Source organism: Nothobranchius furzeri, chromosome 14, assembly GCF_043380555.1.
Source record: "Nothobranchius furzeri strain GRZ-AD chromosome 14, NfurGRZ-RIMD1, whole genome shotgun sequence".
Taxonomy (NCBI): Eukaryota; Metazoa; Chordata; class Actinopteri; order Cyprinodontiformes; family Nothobranchiidae; genus Nothobranchius; species Nothobranchius furzeri.
The window spans coordinates 37,467,314-37,486,904 of NC_091754.1; the positions used below are offsets into that span (position 1 = coordinate 37,467,314).

A 19,591-nucleotide genomic window follows, 5' to 3' on the forward strand; every position below is an offset into this window, starting at 1 on the left:
AACAAACAAGCAATAATCACACTTACAAATTCCATTTTTATGTGGAGATTCAACCTTTTTATTTATTTCGTGTCAAATGGTTTTTGTCTGTTACTGTAAAATTCGCCATATTTGTTGACTAGTAGTGTTGTTTAATGTTTAATGCTAACTAGCAAGATGTTTACGCTTTTCAGCCATTTTAGCATTTGACCAGAAATACAATTATACTCTTGGACTAAATTATTACCAACTCACAATTCCTTTCTTTCTTTTTTTGCCCATGAGAAGACCTCGCTGAGCTGCTGCTGTCTGTCTCTGACACCTGTCTGCCCGCCCGGCTCTGAGTCCTGCTTCACTCAGCCAGCCCGTCTAACTCCCTGAGGGGAGGGGCTGTGTCGGAGAGAAGTCCGCGGTGTCTTTCAAAATAAAAGCTCGCGAGTCAAATATTTCAAAATCAATCTTTTTCTTCTCCATGTTTTTTTTTTCTTTGGGGGGGGGGGGGGGGGGGGGGACGACGACGACGACGACAAATGCCTGTTTGTCCAATATTGGAGGGGACACATCCCCCCCCCCCCCCCCGTTCCTACGCCCTAGAGGTAATATATTAAGCTCTTAAAGCACTCAGTTTACCAAACCCTACATCTGTAACCCTGTGATGCAGTGTGTCTACCATGTTCTGTGGTGATTATTTATACTTGCTGTGTTTATGATGGGAACACGTTGCCGTCTCCCTGAATCGGACCAGGTTCTCTCTCTGAAGGCCACAACCATCGTTCTCCTACTGAACCAAAGCTGACACTTATAATTCATTATTTCAGTAAGTATTCACCTTGTTTTTATTTAAACCTGATTAAAATCCAAAAGTTCATAAAAATGAATGTAAAGTTACGCACCATGTGATCTCTGACACAACACCCGAGACAAGAGTAAAGACAGGACGCCCTCTAGTGGGTGGGGAATGTAATGACGTCCTGTCTGGGTGTAAATGTCTGAGCAGCCTGTGGGTGACATTCTGGACTGAACCCGTCCCTCAGAAACGTGTTTTTGTCTCATTTGTTCATCGTTTCCATCTTCATGTGATCATTTATCCTATATTGCTCCTTATGGCTGGATCTGCCAGCTTTGGAATAACATTATGAACATTCCCTGCTGCTGTCTGAATCCAGTAACGTGCACTAACATCCTCCCACGTAGTCCTGACTGACTCCTTCATGGTTAGATGAATCTGTCCCTCAGACCAGCTCTGTTCCAGTGTTGAGTCACACATCACGTGTTTCTTCTGCCCAGCTCACTTGCTTTCTGGAACATATGTGTTGTGTTGATGGGGGGTGAGCAGAAGCTGATTTTGCTGCAAGTATCCAGTAACACAGCAGTGATGGCTGCAGACACCAGAGAACTGAATAACCAAGACGAACTGGCTACTAAGGCGTTGAATTGAAACGCATTAAACCTTTAAGTGAACACAGGAAGCAAACCTGTAACCGGTCCGCTGCTCCTCTCCTTGCTTCATGAAGCGTTTGTCTGCAGACCAACGAATCGCTGAGCTTCTTTAGGAGTGTCCCAAAAAGAGTCAAAGAGCTGATGAATGATTGCACACGTTTATGAAAAAGAGTAACAAAGGCAGGCTATTGGCTGAGCATATATTAGGATAAAGATAAGTACTTGGCTAAATAAAGGCACATTTTTTCTTTTTGTCCAAAGAAACAACAGAAACACGACAGCCGTCACCAACACGGCTCTGAACCACACATTTGGCTCCAGGCTTTCTTTAGTGGCTGCAGTCGACACACGTCTGCCAAGGATCCTCCATCCGCCCGTCCTCGGCCGGCGTCCTGCTGCTCAACAGGCGGTGCCTTCATGATCTGAGTTGAGCTTTCATTTGACTGGGTTCCTGTGTCCAGATTTGAGTGTTGCTGGTATTTTCACACATAAGAGGAAAGTGAAATACTGAGTGACTTCCTGCAGTGCAACAGGAATCCAGTGAAGCTGCCATGTTACCGCTGATGCTGCTCAGGTTCATGAAACCACCCACGGTGCTTCCGCAGTGTGACAAACAAAAACGGGACACAGGTGGGATGGAAACAACAACCACCTCCACTCTGTTCACTGAGAGCACGCTGGATTGACCTCATCCTACCTGCTGCTCTATGAGCAGCCTCTGTTTGGAGAAACAGAGATCAGCTCTGACAGGATAAATGAGCTAACAGCTAGTCACAGCGGAGCCACCGTCTTAAACAACTCCAGTCTCAGCTCATTCATGAAAAAACACTTTCATAAAGGTTTACTTTGCTGCTAATCTAGCTGATTCAGACCTGCCAGCCTTGTCAAAAATTTAGGGTACCACATCCACAGTTTTTTTTTTTGCAGACTTTTGCCATTACGTTGTTTCCACGTTGTAATTTCCCCATTCACTGGCTGGAAACATCTTCTGGAATAGTCCAACGTATCGTGTATTTTAATATTAAACAGTAAACTCAAAAGTTGCAGTTGCTTAGCTGATATAATATGTGTGCTTATACAAGCCGACTGCCACGAGTTACTTGCATCGAATTATTTCAACATTCAATCAAAATAATACAAAATTCAGTTTTCAAGAATGTAATATTAAACTGGCTTAAAGCACATACCGTATGCACACACCACCGGGACTAATTTATACATTACCTGCAGCTCGCTGGTGGCTGATGTCCACATCATAATTGCAGATGAAGATAAATGCATGATGAGGTAGTTTAGAGGGTCACAAGCATGGCCACTAGTTTAAATGAGTTTTTTTTTTTCAATAATTTGGCTAAATCTTTTATTTATTCTTTCTTCCTGTTTTACTTTATTCGTGCATTGTTGTTGTTTGTTTTAAACAAAGCTTAATTGGTTCGCCTTCTAGTTTCTAATGTGGAAAGGTTAATTCCAGCTAATGTTTCCACTTCCTGCATCTTTAATCTGCTCTAATTATAACATGTTGTATTTCATGGGTGACCAAAATAAACATAGCCTACTGTTCATAAACCTGTAGGACTGAAAATCCTGTTAACATGATAATCCAAACGCACAATACATCATTCAGGAAAGTTGCATAATCTACTAAAGGTTTCATTTTTACCAACTGTCTTTTATGGATTTTGCTGTTAGTGTAGAACAATCTAGTCCAGGGTTGAAGAGTCTAAGTGTTGTAGGTTTGAGCTGGACCAGATCTAAGGTAGACCAGATCTAAGGTAGACCAGATTTAAGGTAGACCAGATCTAAGGTGGACAAGATCTAAGGTAGACCAGATCTAAGGTGGACCAGATTTAAGGTAGACCATATCTAAGGTGGACAAGATCTAAGGTAGACCAGATCTAAGGTAGACCAGATTTAAGGTAGACCAGATCTAAGGTGGACAAGATCTAAGGTAGACCAGATCTAAGGTGGACAAGATCTAAGGTAGACCAGATCTAAGGTGGACAAGATCTAAGGTGGACAAGATCTAAGGTAGACCAGATCTAAGCTGGACCATATCTAAGGTAGACCAGATCTAAGGTGGACCAGATTTAAGGTAGACCATATCTAAGGTGGACCAGATCTAAGCTGGACCAGATCTAAGGTAGACCATATCTAAGGTGGACCAGATCTAAGCTGGACCAGATCTAAGGAAGACCAGATCTAAGGTGGACCACATCTAAGGTAGACCAGATCTAAGGTAGACCAGATCAAAGCTGGACCAGATCTAAGGTAGACCACATCTACGGTGGACCAGATCTACGGTGGACCAGATCTAAGATGGACCAGATCTACGGTGGACCAGATCTACGGTGGACCAGATCTAAGGCGGACCAGATCTAAGGTAGACCAGATCTACGGTAGACCAGATCTAAGGTAGACCAGATCTAAGGTGGACCAGATCTAAGGTGGACCAGATCTAAGCTGGACCAGATCTAAGGTAGACCAGATCTAAGGTGGACCAGATTTAAGGTAGACCATATCTAAGGTGGACCAGATCTAAGGTGGACCACATCTAAGGTAGACCAGATCTAAGGTAGACCAGATCAAAGCTGGACCAGATCTAAGGTAGACCACATCTACGGTGGACCAGATCTAAGGTGGACCAGATCTAAGGTAGACCAGATCTACGGTGGACCAGATCTAAGGTAGACCAGATCTACGGTGGACCAGATCTAAGGTGGACCAGATCTAAGGTAGACCAGATCTACGGTGGACCAGATCTAAGCTGGACCAGATCTAAGGTAGACCAGATCTAAGGTGGACCACATCTAAGGTAGACCAGATCTAAGGTAGACCAGATCAAAGCTGGACCAGATCTAAGGTAGACCACATCTACGGTGGACCAGATCTACGGTGGACCAGATCTAAGATGGACCAGATCTACGGTGGACCAGATCTACGGTGGACCAGATCTAAGGCGGACCAGATCTAAGGTAGACCAGATCTACGGTAGACCAGATCTAAGGTAGACCAGATCTAAGGTGGACCAGATCTAAGGTGGACCAGATCTAAGCTGGACCAGATCTAAGGTAGACCAGATCTAAGGTGGACCAGATTTAAGGTAGACCATATCTAAGGTGGACCAGATCTAAGGTGGACCACATCTAAGGTAGACCAGATCTAAGGTAGACCAGATCAAAGCTGGACCAGATCTAAGGTAGACCACATCTACGGTGGACCAGATCTAAGGTGGACCAGATCTAAGGTAGACCAGATCTACGGTGGACCAGATCTAAGGTAGACCAGATCTACGGTGGACCAGATCTAAGGCGGACCAGATCTACGGTGGACCAGATCTACGGTGGACCAGATCTAAGGTAGACCAGATCTAAGGTAGACCAGATCTAAGGTGGACCAGATCTAAGAGTCTAAGTTGTCTAAGTTGTATAAATGTATCATGAGAGCTGAGTAAAGATGCTCAGGAGTGGAAATCTTTGTTGGAATCGCCCTCTCTGACTCACTTTATTTGCTTTTTGTAGTAATTTAATCTCTTGTTCTCGTTAAATAAATAAATGAATGAATATTCACATCGACAAGCCATCTCTGCGGTGATCCATAAGTAGGGTTGCTGCACATAACTTCAACAACAGAATTGGCTCCAGTACCAAGTGGTGATCGGCACAAACACACACGGAGGCTGCAGTTCTGCTGTGTGTGAGCAGAATGCAAAACGGGAGCGAGCTTCTAGTGAGCGCGTATGTTTTAGCCGCTTGCGCGCTGCGGAGCGGTTGGAGAAACTGGTTTCAACAGCAGAACTGAGCAGAATGCTGATAACAGTAGTGCAACATGTTCAGGTTTTGATTGGCAGCAGGAGAGAGAGGCAGAGGGCCAACATGGAGGGAGCAGACTGATATAGTTTTTAACCTCCTCATTAGAAAAAGAGGCAGAATTGTTTTTCTGCTTTTCTACGATGACTGCTGAAACTTCTTCATCACGCTGCTGTCGTGCATATTTGCTGCAGAACTCACAAGTTTGCAGCTTTTTGCGTAGCTTTGAGGGGTTTGTCCTACCAGCGTAATTAGATGCCAAATTACGTACTTGCTACGCAAAATGTGTACAGGTTGGCAGGTCTGCTGATTTGTTAGCGATAGCTAGCTCTGCTGCTAGGTTCCACATGGTTCTACGTAAACAAGTCAAGAATGGACACAAACCACTGTGGAATGTTGGAGATGAGAGATGGTTTTGAAAGTCGCCAATTCTTGGACTAGCTGTTAGCTTTTTGATCTTATCAGAACTAATCTACTTCTCCAAACTAAGGCTGATCACACGGCTAGCGAAATCAGCTAAATTCTTCAGTATGTTTTTTAGCATCTACTGATTAGCACACATCTGGACTGAACCACTATTCTCTTCATTTTAGCTTTGTTGGTTTAAATGTTTCCCTTTTCCTCTTTGAAGGCGTCAGTCGTTTACGACTCCTCTGGTTTCTAAACTTACTCCTCCTGAATCAGGGTGGTCCTGCCCCCCAGCTCCCAGACCATGATGAGGACCTTTAGAAGATCAAAGCTCTTCTCAACGTGTTTAAGACCCCAAATGGGCAGGTGCTGTATTTGCTGAAGGACCTGATTGGTCCCTATGACATCTCCCACAATGCTTTGCTCTTTGGGGAGCCAGCACACGGCTGGCCTAAAACACTCTGTGTTTGTTTTGACCATGGGTGTTTCTCAGTGTCAAGGAACCATGCCCTGATGTCTTGGCCCCGCCCCAGTTGCCTAGGAGATACGTCATCAGGAGACGACAAGACGTGTTCCAATGTTCATGTTCTACCGAGGCGTGTGCTCTCCGTTTGTTAGCCGTTTAGCTAGCTGAGCAGGGATACACGGGAGTAGTCTAGCCTTGGTAAAAATTACCCAGAATACACCGCGGTATTTTCAAAAGCACGGCAGATCAGAAGCCGGCAGCTACTTCGGGGACAATTTTCAAGTTAAAAGTAAGTCAGCTAGTTTAAAATGTTTGTTTTAGATCCAAAGAAGTTATCTATGGTTGGTTAGTTGCTTAGTAGTTGCAGCTTCGGTGGCTAGCGGGTAGTAACTCACTTATATTTTTAATTTAATAAACATTTACACAATTTACAAAGTAAAAGTCTCATTATATATTTATATTGAAACTAATACATATAAAATATAACGTTATCTCCCGTGTCACATGACATTACGTGACCGCCGTGGTCACGTGATGCAAGTCTGTTCCATTTAACCGTTTTCTTTGACCAAGGAAGGACAGTGTCCTCGTAAGCAAGGCGCCTTCACAATGAGAAACACCCCATGTTTCTAGTTTTCCCTTTTAAATTCAGCTGGTTTTTGTCAGAAATGGATTGTAAATGTGTGATCAGCATTTGTGCTCTAAAACAAAGTGTCTAGTAAAGTTTAATTACAACTGCTGCCAAAGACAGGTGGATGAAATTCATCCGCTTCCATTCACAGGTGTAAGTGCTTCGGGGGTGCTTTCAGCACCGGTTTAGACAGATTTGATCCATCTAATAATAATTCACTGGAGAAAATATGTAAAATTCAAAAAGCAGCTTTGCAGCACCGCCCAGTTGCGGCCTGTGGTACTGAACCACAGCTGATTCAGGTCACATGGTCTTTGCAGAGGACAATGAAACTGAGCAGCAGTAAAGGGTGTGTGTGCAGGAGTTACATACATGAACACACAAGCGTTACGTGTTGTATGATAAGTGCCTGTTTGGATTCCTTTGTTTGTTGAACTGCACGTGTGAGTTTGACGGCTGCAGCCCTGTGCTCAGGCTCCTCTCTAAAGGAGCCTGCTACTGCACACAGATGGATGCACGCTGATGCATCCTGCACGTGCATGGTTTCAAGAGCCAAGGCAGTTATTCTCCTCGTGTAACAAACATTACTGAAACAGCACATTACAAAAGATAAATAAACACTTACATCAACCAGTTTGACGGTTTCATTTAAAACACACAGATGACTCCATCTGTAAGAATGTTCATTTGAAGGCACAGCTGAGTCTTTTAGAAAACGTTAGTGCTTACATAAACAAACAGACTAAATCTGCTGCAAATCTCTGAACTGGTTGGAAAAAGTCTGGTTCCCTTATAAAAACGTCTTTGGTTGGCTCCAGCTGCATCCTGGTAAACACTGGTGAATGCATACTTCATTATTAATGTAAATCTTCACTAAAGCCACAGCTGAACAAGCAGACAGGACAGTGTACAAATGATATAAAACAGGTCCTAATAACACGACATAAGCAGTGAAATAAGCACTGATACAGGCAAACTATACTGCGTTTGAGTCCTGCTGCGCTCCGCCATGACAGCTCCAACTACTCCATCACAGCAGGACGGACAAAACCCCCACGAGACGACACTCGCTCGCCCTGAAACACAGATCAGAGAAAAAAGAATAATCATCTATAATCCACCTCATATAATCCCATATTAGCTCCAGGTTCATGGTGATGTTCAACCAAGAGTTTACAGAACAGACTGTTGCTCCCCGGACCTTAAGTGCCTGTCCTTCTACCTACCTAGGGAGCACACCATCATCATTACTGGATTACTGCATGGGCGGTTATCTTTCAGCTGCAACAAGTTTTCCAACCCAACTGGTGCATTTCTTAAACAACCATGTGGAAAAAGACGTTAGCCTGTGTGAGAAGGATCAGATCAACGGCATCAAGCAGAGAAAACATCTAAGGAGACGCAGAAACGACTAAAAGTGGGTTCAGAACTGTCCAGCACTTTATTAAAACTGGTCTGATGAGTCCAGATGGACCCTGTTCCAGAGTGAAGGTGCATCAGGGTAAGAAGAGAGGCAGATAAAGTGATGCACCCATCATGCCTAGTGCCTACTGTACAAGCCTGTGGGGGCAGAGTTATGATCTGGGCTTGCTGCAGGTGGTCAGGTCTAGGTTCAGGAACAGGATGTGTTCCAAGAATGAGGTCAGCTGACTACCTGAACATCCTGAATGACCAGGTTATTCCATCTTCCCTGATGGCACGGCCATATTCCAAGATGACAATGCCAGGATTCATCAGGCTCAGATAGTGAAAGAGTGGTTCAGGGAGCATGAGACGTCATTTTCACACATGGATTGGCCACCACAGAGTCCAGACCTTAACCCCATTGAGAACCTTTGGGATGTGCTGGAGAAGGCTTTGTGCAGCGGTCAGACTCCACCATCATCAGTTAAGATCTTATTTAGACATTATAGCAGTGCTGGATGGAACTAAACCTGTAGTCAAAGCTAAAGGTGCTTTCCCCAGCATCGTTTTACTGAGGTGGGTCGCCCGGACGTTTCTCTGGGCCTGAATGTTTTCTCACAAAACACCGCTCACACACTTCGCTGGCACATTTAACAAGCTTACTTTGAATTACCGTAACTCACCAACAGTTTGTGCCGTCACAGTTATCCAGAAACTGTTCCACAGTTTGTGGAAAATTCAGACGGATTCTTAAAACGAAAAGTTGGTTGGTTAGTGTTATTATGGTAAATCCTGTTCTGCTGTAGCAGGAAGTCGGTTTCACACAAACTAATGGCGCCAAGTGAGACACCAAAAATGTGCAACAGACAACAGCAGCCATACATAATGTTGGCCATGAGGGCGCCACGTAAGAAAAAAAAACAGCAAAACAACCAAATGTCGCTCCATCAGCTCAAGCATCGGGATCTCGCAGCCCCCTGTCCCCACCCCGTCAGTGCTTGCTGCTACTACCTAACCCGGGGAAACCTCCAGTGTGTAAAACAGTTACCACAACAGATCCTGGGTCAGTCAGGAAGGTTTTAAAATAATAAAACGCAGTTTTCTCGATCAAGCAATCACCATTTTTTTTCGTAAAACAACAGATTGTTCAGCCCTACATAAAAGTACAGACAACCTCCTGGACATGGACACGAGAGGACAGCGGATAACAAAACAAAGAGACGTGTAATATGAGTGACCACTGAAACCGCCGTCAGCACCGTTATGAGGATGGAGGTGATCTGCTTACCTGTGTCGGGGTGTTGCTGTCCGGGTAGTGCTGAATGTTGTGCGAGTGCTGTGTGAACACCACACCGGGCGTAGCTGTCGGCGGGCTGATGGTGGCGCTCTCCTGGTTGACAGCTGATGTGCCGTTCACAGGCCCCGCGTGGCTCCACTGGAAGTAACGGGGAGCTTGAGAAGGACCCTGATCCAGAGGTACATCAGTCCTGCTGAAATCTGACGGCTCACGGTGAGACAGGACATCTCCTCTGTCTGGGCTGGAGAAGTGCTGCCCAAACATGCAGCTGCTGTGAGGGGCTGCCCGCCCCCCCTGCTCCCCGAGTCCTGGCCAGATTGCAGCATGTGGGAATGTTAGATTTTGTGTGTTTTGGTTCTGGAATGTGGGGACAGTTCCATGCCCATTTTGCATGATGGTGGGGTGCGTCAGCGCCTGACTCGGAGGCCACTGGTACAGCGAGTTGTTGTGAGTTTCTAACGCCACGGTCTGTTGGAGAAACTGTGTGTGACGGCCAACAGGAAGGGTGGAAGAACTCGAGGAGCTGTAGTCGTTACACGAAACAAGAGGTGGCAAAGTGTTTGTTACAGCGGGCAGTGGTGGTTGCCGAACAGAACTCTGCAGCATCGGCCCAGCTCCTGTCAGAGTCGGCACCTGCAGACCGGCTGGATGTGACAGGAGCTGGTTTGGCTGCTGGATGAGAATAGAACCTCCCTGAGGGCGGCTTGTGGGCCTAAACGATGCTTGTCGACATGCAAAGAGAGATGAGAATGATTCATCAGCTGAGATGTTGGGAACTGTGAGCTCTGGGAGCTCGATGGACGGGGTGAAGATGTCCTTCAGCTGCAGCTGCTGCAGGGGAGGCAGGCTGCTGTCAGGCTGAGAGATCACAGGACCCTGATGGGACAGTTTCTGGTTCCCACTGACCACCAGGCTGTGCTCTCCAATCATTGGCCCGTTGTCCTGGTGAGCATAGTGGCCGTTCACCGGAGAGTAAGTGCCATCAGGAGCTGGAGCCTGAAACAGCTGCGGCTCACACAGTTCAGGGGGGGTGCAGCTGTTTACTCCGGAGTGGCAGTTACGGGGGAGGCTGCTGAGGGCCTCCTCTTCCTTCTCCTTGAAGACGGTATCGATAAAGTCGATGATGTCATCAGGGATGATGCTGTCCAGGTCTGACTTCATGCTCATCTGAGGATCTTCTTCCTGGTGGAATCTCTTGAGGCAGTTTTCCCACTCCATCGGATCTGCATCGTCCACATCCAGATGCTGCAGGACTGCATCAAATTCTCCCTCTTGTGAGAGCTTCTCCAGGCTGTCAATCACAGCCATCACCGACGGCTTGGCCTCCTTACCCAGCACAGCCTCTCTCTCTGTGGCTGGAGCCTCGTTATCCTGCCACGAGTTACTAGCCACGCTGACAAGGGCGTGGCTGTCCATGAACACCTGGTCCACTGGCAGGGGTGCTTCTGGTGTCTGGCTGTAGATGGTTTCATCCTGTCTCAGGAAGCAGTCCAGCAGAGAGCTGGGGAACACGTCCTTCTTGGCATCTTTGCCGTCGAACATTTTGTTGAACTGGAACTGGGGGATGTCCATGGTTTGGTTGGTGCTGTAGAGGATGGCCTCTCCTGTGGAGCAGCTGAAGGGCAGCTGCATCCTCCGCTGCCGCAGGTACTCCTCTCCCTCGGCGTTCCTGCAACAGAACCAACAGCCCACGTTACACCCCCGCCACCGCGACCCATCTGACTGCTGTCACGGTGACCACTCACGTTAAAGCTTTCTGATAAGCGATGATGAACTCGGGTCTTCCTCCCTTATAGATGAGCTTGGCGTTGGCTTTCACCCACACCCAGCTGTTGGACCTGCTGAGGAGTCTGAACACAGTCAGACCACTCTCTCCAGTCTTAATCACTGTGGAGGACAACAAGAGACACCTGTCAGATCTCCAGCCTCTATGGTTAAACAGGGAGGGGTGTGTGTGTGTGTGTGTGGGGGGGGTCGTACTGCGGATGTGGTTGTCTGCACAGTACATCATATCAGCAGCGTGGATGAACTGGTAACCAGAGCCTTTCATACACAGCTCAGCCTCAGAGTAACCCAGAATGATCTTCCCCCTGGAGAAACACCAAGAGGACAACATGGAGTCAGGGTCAGGAAGACAACCGCCGTTTCGTCTCTGCAGTAGGGCTAGACCAGGGCTCGGCAACCTTTTCCCATCACAGAGCCATTATTACTTGTTTCCCTCAGTAAAGAAAACACGGGAAGCCGCAGCAGCCGAGAGCCACCATTAGTGGTTTCAGTAGTTAAGCAGCTTTGAGACGCGTCACACGTCTCCTTTTAAAACACGTTTAAACTGTTCAGAACACAAATCCAGGCTCTCTCTCGTTGGAACGTTGTAATTACACTTTGTACCGAATGAAACTTCACATTAAACAATGTTGGAAAGGTAAGAAAAGGACACGGTCAATTCGTTTTCTCCACGTTTACAGCGACGGAGATGACGGCGCCGTGAGCCTGACTCTGGTGTTTAACAAGTTTAATGTTCCTGTTTGCAACAATCCTCACAAGAAGGCTAAACAGTTAGAAGACAGGGTTCGCACTGGCCGGATATTTCCTGTTTTTGATCGTTTATTTTGATGGAGAAACCTCGAGCCTGCAGATGCACTGACATTTTCACCGTTACGCACATTGCAGACGTAGCTAAATCGCTCAAGAAAAGATTCCCATCAGAACATCTGAGCTAGACACTCAGCTCAGCTCAGCTCGCTGTCAGCGCGCACGTAAGGTGGACAGCGAGCCGAAGACGTGGAGATCGGGGTTTGGAGCACGTCGCAGAACCAGAGCCATGCAGGAAGGTTCCTCCCACTGAAGCGAGTGTTTTCAGACCCGAACTCTCAGAGAGACTCGTCATTTAGAAAATGTTCCTGATGATGAAACTTTGGCTGAATAGCGCTAGTTCCCGTCTCCAATGGTGACGCATCCATGAGCCTGTCCGAGTCCAGAACCTCATATCCTCTTCAGCTCAGAAAGCTCCTACAGAGACATCTGATTACGCACAAGCAGGTGACCCGTCAACCCGGTCTCACAGTAAGACCGGGTTGGACCGGTTCAGGTTTACAGACAACCTTCACATTTAGAATTGGCATGCAGATAAAAAAATAATGCAGTAAAATAAAATATATTTATTCATTCATTATTTTACAAACACAGAGAGCCGCATCAGATGGGTGGAAGAGGCGCGGGTTGCCGCCCCCTGGGCTAGACCGTGTGCTGTGGGCTAACTGAGAAGTACGAACAGCAGCACCTGCTATCCACGCCCATGGGGGTGAAGTCCAGCTTGTGCTTTGTCTGGAAGAGGAGCATTTTAGCTCTGATCTCCACGATGGCCGGAGGCTGGGCCGGTACCGCCACAGCAAACAGCGCCAGCTGAACCTTGCTCCCAGATCCGCTGTCCCTCACAGTGTTCGGGCCATGAAGGTACTTCAGGCGCCCCTGGAACTTTAGAGCCTATTTAAGGAAGTAGATCCTGTTTCATCATCCGTTCTGTTAAAGATAAATAATAAAAATGAAACTGAGACGAACCAGGAAACCGGAGGAGTTGTCCAGGAGGCAGCGGAAGCGACACACGAAGCTCCTCTCCAGGAAGGACGAGTTGTCTGGAGGAAGCTGCTCAGCACTGTACATCACTGCATTCCCACATCCGCAGGACCCTAGAAGACACGCGGACCACGGAGAGGCTTCAGGTCACATGGAAGTTGGTGTCACACTTCTTTGGATGGAGAAACAACAGAAGCTCCTCAAAGTAAGTGACCTAAGCCCTAAAGTACATCAGAGTTACCTCTTCATCTGCTGCAGCAGGTGGAGGGTTCAGGGCAAAGTGGAGCTGCTCTCTGAACAAGGCTCGGTCGTCAGTGTGGATGAGATCAAACACACTTTGATGGATCACATCCGACTGCACAGAGAGCAGAGACACGCGTCACGTCAGGGCTTTAGGGTTGACCCCAGAGTGTGGACTTTTTGTTAACACACACCTGTACTCCAGGTAATCAAACACAATCTAAGTTTTTCTACAAAACTGAAAACGATTTCTGCATCATCAGAAATCTGGAGCACATGAAGCAGCGTCTGACCTGATGGAAGCCCAGGTAGTCCTGGATTGTAGGAGAGGCATAAAACACGAGTCCCTCTGACATGACGGCCAACACGAAGCCATTCAGGGCCTGCAGGAAACACACGTCAGCTTCAGGCTCCTCACGCAGCTGAACACACCTGTATAGCCCTTACAAGTAATGCTTTATTTTAAACTGTTCTTTCAATCACAGCATTTTTTATTTTGAAAGCCCCCCCCCCCCCCCCCCCCCCCCCATGTAATGAGGCGAATACAACGAGCATGCTCTGTGTTTATGTCGTGTGCTAACTGAGGTTGTTCCTTATGATGGTTTGCTGTTGATCCTTTTAACCCTCCCACTGTCCTATCAGGTGACCCCTCCAGGAAAGGTGCCCGTTGAGCAGGGTTGATCCCTTGAGGTCCACCACCTCACTACTGCCACGTTACAAGCGAGACTTTTCATGATTCCTGCTGGTTCTGTGGGTCCAGCTTCTGTTCGAGCAGGACACAGTCAGCAATCTGTGGTCAGATCGCCAGACGTCTGAAGAACCAATCAGAGGTGCTGAGCAACTATTGCACAGGTGCTATTGCACGTGTGATCTCTCTCTCTCTCTCTCTCTCTCTCTCTCTCTCTCTCTCTCTCTCTCTCTCTCTCTCTCTCTCTCTCTCTCTCTCTCTCTCTCTCTCTCTCTCTCTCTCTCTCTCTCTCTCTCTCTCCTCTCTCTCTCTCTCTCTTCCTCTCTCTCTCTCTCTCTTTCTCTCTCTCTCTCTCTCTCTCTCTCCTCTCTCTCTCTCTCTCTCTCTCTCTCTCTCTCTCTCTCTCTCTCTCTCTCTCTCTCTCTCTCTCTCTCTCTCTCTCTTCTCTCTCTCTCTCTCTCTCTCTCTCTCTCTCTCCTCTCTCTCTCTCTCTCTCTCTCTCTCTCTCTCTCTCTCTCTCTCTCTCTCTGCCCTCTCTCTGCCCTCTGTCCATCTTTATGTGCCCGGTTCAGGTAGTCTGGCTGGCCATGGCACACCCTGGCTGGTCCCATCCATCTACTTTTTATTTCTTTTCTTCTGTTTTTGATTCTCCAGTCTGAATTTCCTTAGCTACCTCAGGTTCACTCCCCATCTTCCAACCAACCCTTTCTTTCTCTTTCCCATTTATTCCACAACACTTACATTGGGCTCCTAATGGTGATGCGCCCATATGAAATGTTTGAGCCGATGTCGATATCCGATACTAATGTACTGACATTAATGCTTCTAAAATCAACAGGTTTTGTATAGAATGAAAAAGATTAAGGTTATTATGTAAACATGCATTTAAGCTTCTGAGTTGAAAACAGTCATGACTAAACAAGTACAGATCCCTCTGAAAAAGACAAACAAATAAGATGGAAAAAATATTGGTCGTTAATATCAGCCCTGCAGGCTCTCCTCAAGACCTTTGAATCTGTCTGTCTGTCTATCTGTCTGTCTATCATCTATCTGTCATCTGTCTGTCTGTCTATCTGTCTATCATCTATCTGTCATCTGTCTGTCTGTCTATCTGTCTATCATCTATCTGTCTGTCTGTCTATCTGTCTGTCTGTCATCTGTCTGTCTGTCTGTCTGTCTATCTGTCTATCTGTCATCTGTCTGTCTGTCTGTCATCTGTCTGTCTGTCTGTCTGTCTGTCTGTCTGTCTATCATCCATACACACAACGGTTCGTTTCAACAATTCTTAACAGAAACATAAAAAGGGCTTTTCAGATTTACAGTTTTTCTCAGTCGCTTTGGTGCGTTTCTCAGAACACTATTAACATTTGCACAGCAGTTAGTGCTTTTCTCAAAACAATTAGTGCAAACTGCAAAACCCAGTGGATAGCCTGCAAAAGCACGTCACATGCTCAAAATTGATAATCCATTCCTCAAAAGCAAGTATTCATGTCAGTGAAACTGTCAGTGCCATCAAAATGAAAAGTCTTGACACCATCTTTATGAACAAGATAGTCAAATGGCTTTGTCATGTTTTCACCATGACAGTTTATAATTTCAGTGTTTTCCATTGCAAGAATATTTGGTGACCCCAGAAAATGCTCAAGACAGCACTATGCCCTACTTGTACAGCCATTTGAAATGTGCAGTAAAGTTACTGTAGATGTTATGGGAGTTTTGGGAGTAACTGAGACACTGAATACGTACGTTTTACATTTTTACTGTATAGAAGTGTTTGTAATTCTACAGCATTGTGCAAAAGAAAATATGCTACAGTCACTTGTTTACTGTAGAATACATGTAAACATACAATCTCCCTTTTGGTAGAGCTGTGCACAAATGTGAACAATATACATTCAATATACATTACATGTAACAGTACATACAGTATTGCACAGTACTGTAACATACAGGTACAGTAAATCATTCTGGCACATCCAGACGTTCCTGTCTGTCTGGCCACATATTTTCATCTACATCACAACGGATGTCATCCCTCACAATGCAGCGAGGAAAGTATCTCCTGGAGTGGCGAATCCATCCTCTGCAGGACTCTGCTGTGATGTTGTCACATGCTGCATCCATGGCTGCTAGCAGGGCCATTTGCTCATGTGGATGCCGGTCATAAACTTTCCACCTCCAGGCAGAGAAAAACTCTTCTATTGGATTAAGGAATGGGGAATATGGAGGGAGATATTCAACCAGCATTCTTTCATGTGCTGCATACCACTCTCTGACCAGATGGGAGTGGTGAAAACGGACATTATCCCAGACAACAACATACTTGCTGAGTTGGCCTCCACCCCTCTCATTCTCAGGGACCAGGTTCCTGTAAAGAGTGTCTAAAAATGTCAGGAGATGTTGGGTATTGTATGGACCAAGAAGGGGGATATGGGTGAGGACGCCGTTGTCTGAGATGGGTGCACACATGGTAATATTCCCTCCGCGCTGACCAGGGACTTCAGTGGTTGCTCTCTGTCCAATGTGATTTCTTCCACACCTTCTGCCTTTGGCCAGATTGAAACCTGCCTCATCAACATACAGGTGCTGGCCAGTAAATTAGAATATCATCAAAAGGTTGAAAATATTTCAGTAATTCCATTCAAAACGTGAAACTTGTACATTATATTCATGCAATGCACACAGACCAATGTATTTCCGATGTTTATTACATTTAAATTTGATATTTATAGGTGACAACCAATGAAAACATCAAATCTGGTATCTCAGAAAATTAGAATATTCTAAAGGCCAATGAAAAAATGTTTGTTTCTCTAATGTTGGCCAACTGAAAAGAATGAACATGAAAAGAATGTGCATGTATAGCACTCAATACTTAGTCGGGGCTCCTTTTGCCTCAATAACTGCAGTAATGCGGCGTGGCATGGACTCGATCAGTCTGTGGCACTGCTCAGGTGTTATGAGAGCCCAGGCTGCTCTGATAGTCGTCTTCAGCTCCTCTGCATTGTTGGGTCTAGCGTATTGCATCCTCCGCTTCACAATACCCCATAGATTTTCTATGGGGTTAAGGTCAGGCGAGTTTGCTGGCCAATCAAGGACAGGGATACCATGGTCCTTGAACCAGGTGCTGGTGGTTTTGGCACTGTGTGCAGGTGCCAAGTCCTGTTGAAAGGTGAAGTCTGCATCCCCATAAAGTTGGTCAGCAGCAGGAAGCATGAAGTGCTCTAAAACTTCCTGGTAGACGGCTGCATTGACCCTGGACCTCAGGAAACAGAGTGGGCCAACACCGGCAGATGACATGGCACCCCACACCATCACTGACGGTGGAAACTTTACACTGGACCTCATGCAACGTGGATTCTGTGCTTCTCCGCTCTTCCTCCAGACTCTGGGTCCTTGATTTCCAAAGGAAATGCAGAACTTGCTTTCATCAGAAAACATAACTTTGGACCACTCAGCATCAGTCCAGTCCTTTTTGTCCTTGGCCCAGGCGAGACGCTTCTTGCGCTGTTTCTTGTTCAAGAGTGGCTTGACACACGGAATGCGACACCTGAATCCCATGTCTTTCATGAGTCTCCTCGTGGTGGTTCTTGAAGCGCTGACTCCAGCTGCAGTCCACTCTTTGTGGATCTCCCCCACATTTTTGAATGGGTTTGTCGTCACAATTCTCTGCAGGGTGCGGTTATCCCTAGAGCTTGTACACTTTTTTCTACCACATTTTTTCCGTCCCTTCGCCTGTCTGTTAATGTGCTTGGACACAGAGCTCTGCGAACAGCCAGCTTCTTTAGCAATCACCTTTTGTGTCTTGCCCTCCTTGTGCAAGGTGTCAATGATTGTCTTTTGGACAGCTGTTAAGTCAGAAGTCTTCCCCATGATTGTGGTGCCTTCAAAACAAGACTGAGGGACCTTTTAAAGGCCTTTGCAGGTGTTTTGAGTAAATCAGCTGATTAGAGTGGCAGCAGGTGTCTTCTATATTCAGCCTTTTCAGAATATTCTAATTTTTTGAGATACCAAATTTGGAGTTTTCATTAGTTGTCACTTATGAATATCAAATTTAAATGTAATGAACATTGGAAATACATTGGTCTGTGTGCATTGCATGAATATAATGTACATGTTTCATGTTTTGAATGGAATTACTGAAATATTTTCAACCTTTTGATGATATTCTAATTTACTGGCCAGCACCTGTATATGAATGTGTGCAGTGGTTCCCTGGCTTCTAGCTCCAGTACATGCTTGAGAGAGACAGAAATGCAATTTCACAATTGTCCTGTGTACAGTAACAAACAGTAATGCATGCATTTGGTAAAACACATTGTAGAGTATGTTTTGTAGAATTGCTAGTGTACTGCATAAAACTACAAAGTACTGTAAAGCAGTTTACAGTGCTGAACATGGATGACCTGCTTTACCTGCACATACTGGTGACGGATCTCCTTCACCCTTTCACAGTTTCGTTCGAATGGCACTGTATACAACTGCTTCATGCGGATTTCTTTTTTTTATTTTAGAACTCTGTCGATTGTTGAAATTGAAACTGATTCAATATTGCCAAATACTGTGTTATTCTCTATGACAGCGCTTTGTATTCGCAACTTTATTGCATTGTTTGCAATGACCATTGCACAAATGGCTTCCTCTTGCTGTGGGGTAAAAGGGGCCCTCTTCCACCTCCACGAGGTTGTCTTTCAATCCTACGTGGTGCAGAGTAAAATTACAGTAAAATCACAAATACAGTACAGTAACATGAGATATGTATGAGATGGTACAGTACAGTACAGTAAATTACTGTATGCATACTTGTTTTCCCTACGGAATATTTGAATGATTGAACTGACAGTAGTTCTTCCAATATTGGGTTGCACCCTTCGACCAGCCTCCTCCATGGTGAGGCCGTGATTGACAACATGGTCCACAATTGTAGCCCTAATTTCATTAGGAATGTGCCTATATCTTAGCCTAGCAAGCCAGACTAAATAAATGTATTATTTAGTCTGGCCACGCTCCATTGACGGCTCTCGGTTGTGGGGCGGGTTCTACCGTTGTCTTTCAAATGATCTCCACATTCCACTGGACAATGAATGTGACATACTCTTGTTTCACTCTGTTGCATCATCCCACCCACCAGGCTTATAGAGTGCCCTGACTGGCCCACAAAGCGGATAAAGCTCTGTGATTTGTTCACTAAGCAGATGGAGCACTATGATTGGCCCACCATTATGGACCAATCACAGCTCTTTATGTGTTTGAAACCCCTCTAGAGAGCTGTGATTGGCTAGCCAGAGTCCTGGTAGGAGCTGCGGAGGTTCCAATGGAGCGTGCCTAGACCAAACTTTGCAAAGCAAGAATTTGGTCTAGTTCACTAGGCTACCTATATCTGCCTCTTCTCCCTCTTCCCCTTCCGCCCCGCATCCTCACCCCTCTTCCATGATGCTGATCTTCCATTTTGTGTCACAGAAGTGTAGAAATGGTACACACTAGCTCCTGCTCAGTTCATACATGCTTGCCAATTGAGGATTCACCTCCTCATGAGTGACAGCTGAATAGGGTTGTCACGGTAACCGGTATAGCGGTAAACCCCGGTAAAAAAGTTGACAATAAAAATAACCGTCCAGTTTTTAAAAAACTAAATTATCTCGGTGGGTTTACCGTGGCC

The 19,591-nt window shown here is 45.9% G+C and overlaps 1 protein-coding gene across 1 annotated transcript in view; it reads right to left on the reverse strand.

Annotated features, from left to right (window-relative positions):
- Positions 1 to 7,523: 7,523 nt before the first annotated feature.
- The window catches only part of LOC107389540 (aryl hydrocarbon receptor), a 38,656-nt gene continuing 26,588 nt past the window's right edge, over positions 7,524 to 19,591 (reverse strand). Inside the window, 9 exon segments of the mRNA XM_070544099.1 lie at positions 7,524 to 7,806; positions 9,423 to 11,100; positions 11,177 to 11,318; positions 11,412 to 11,521; positions 12,712 to 12,914; positions 12,990 to 13,102; positions 13,105 to 13,117; positions 13,246 to 13,359; positions 13,538 to 13,627. Of these exon segments, the coding sequence (XP_070400200.1) occupies positions 7,753 to 7,806; positions 9,423 to 11,100; positions 11,177 to 11,318; positions 11,412 to 11,521; positions 12,712 to 12,914; positions 12,990 to 13,102; positions 13,105 to 13,117; positions 13,246 to 13,359; positions 13,538 to 13,627 (2,517 nt within the window). The 3' untranslated portion in view covers positions 7,524 to 7,752.